At 35.0% G+C, this 1,642-nt stretch overlaps 1 protein-coding gene across 1 annotated transcript in view; it reads right to left on the reverse strand.

The window, feature by feature from the left end:
• Positions 1-1,642, reverse strand: part of CCDC149 (coiled-coil domain containing 149) — a gene marked incomplete at its 3' end in the record, with an annotated part of 19,431 nt that overhangs the window by 3,891 nt on the left and 13,898 nt on the right. The window contains exon 7 of the mRNA XM_010139083.1: positions 1,470-1,546. Coding sequence (XP_010137385.1) covers positions 1,470-1,546 — 77 coding nt within the window. The remainder of the gene's footprint in view (positions 1-1,469; positions 1,547-1,642) is intronic.

A 1,642-nucleotide genomic window follows, 5' to 3' on the forward strand; every position in this document is an offset into this window, starting at 1 on the left:
AAAAAAAAAAAAAAAAAAATACATTAAGCAGAACCTACTCCCAAATCCCACTGAGACATTGTAGCTCAGGCCTTCAGGCAGCAAAAGAAAAGAAGGAAAGAGACAGTTGTTATTGAATAAACATTAGTTTGATGTCTTACCTACACAGATGAACAATGGAGCCAGATGTCCCCATTGTCCATTTTTTAAAATACATTGTGCAAAGATTAGAAACGCTACATTTACTGGCGTATGAATTTCATAGAATGCTATTTTTGAAAACGAAACCAAACCCAAAACAAAACCAAAAAAAAGCCCCAAACAACCCCTATAGTACCTTAAACTGGTGAGTTTATGATATACGCTTGTACTAGTGCACAGAACCACGTTAGCAGGATCTTAGACAAGTATTTTGCCTGCATCTTTTGGACAATGTGGGGAGGGACAAATGCACTAAGTACACTATGTATGTTAGGTGACTGAAGAGTAATCCATGGAAACAAATTTGGAGACCTTTGGTTCTGGAAATCATCCAGAAGAGAGTCAGTTCCAGAAAGGTGATTGAGAATGCCTGCAATGGGCAAGCTCAAGCAGAAATACACCACATCTGGCCAAATGGTTGAACAGTATCAGTTTGTCACAAGCTCTCTTCAGCTTTGTCAAATGTTTTCTTCTAGATGGAAAGGTTAGGGTGGAAAAAACACCAAGCCAATGCCTGAGAAGCCTAAACCACACTATCTCCCGCCCCCAGCAGCACTGATAGGAAGCTGTAAACAACACAGCCTAATGAGGCAAACACCAACAACGGAGTAGCATAATTTACAGCGGTTAAAGAAGACACAAATAGGTGTAATGGGAAGAAAAGAAGCAAAAAGTAAATGTAAATTAAATATTGTACATTTTCCCAACAGCGAGATCTATTAGGAAGCAGATTAATCTCCCATTACTTGTGTAATTCAATCCCAAATACAATACTTAAGATGCTACAGGGAATAAGCCCGTTCTGGAGATGTGGATTAGAAAATTTAAGATAATTTACTTTTCCAATTTCTCAGAGTTTATGATTCTACAGAAAAACATTAAAAAATGCAGAGATAAAATCCATGGAAGTTACCAGAAGTACAAAATTAATAAATAAAATTTTTTAAAAAACATAATGGCCAATAACCTGTGTATCATTTTATACAACTGTTTAAATAAAATAGTTCCCCTTTTATAACCTGCAGACTATGGAGACAATTTGATTATTTCTGGTATTTAAAAATTCCTTTTTTTTTTCAGTATACATATTTGACTTCAGAGTTTAAAGAGTCAAATGATTTTTGGTTTCAACTTAACATTTATTAGACGTTTCTAATTTTGCAAATGTGCTGAATAGCACATTTACAAAATAACCGTCATTTAAAAAATTATAGCCAAGCTTCTCTTAAATGTAAATAATGCACTTAAAAACTATATAATGCAAGCTGCTCTCTTGAATTTTTACTAACCTGGAAGACTCCATAAGCCAGCAATTTCCAAAGTTCTTAATTTCTTTTCTAGTTCTGCCACTCGATTACCTAGAATTCTTTGGAAAAAGAAAACAAAAACAAAAGCCAGGGGTAGTCAGCTGAGAGGTGATTTTTTGTTATACTAAGGTAACCAAAGTTCAGTTGCCTACACG

This window comes from Buceros rhinoceros, unplaced genomic scaffold (assembly GCF_000710305.1).
Source record: "Buceros rhinoceros silvestris isolate BGI_N320 unplaced genomic scaffold, ASM71030v1 scaffold30876, whole genome shotgun sequence".
In the NCBI taxonomy this organism is placed as follows: domain Eukaryota; kingdom Metazoa; phylum Chordata; class Aves; order Bucerotiformes; family Bucerotidae; genus Buceros; species Buceros rhinoceros.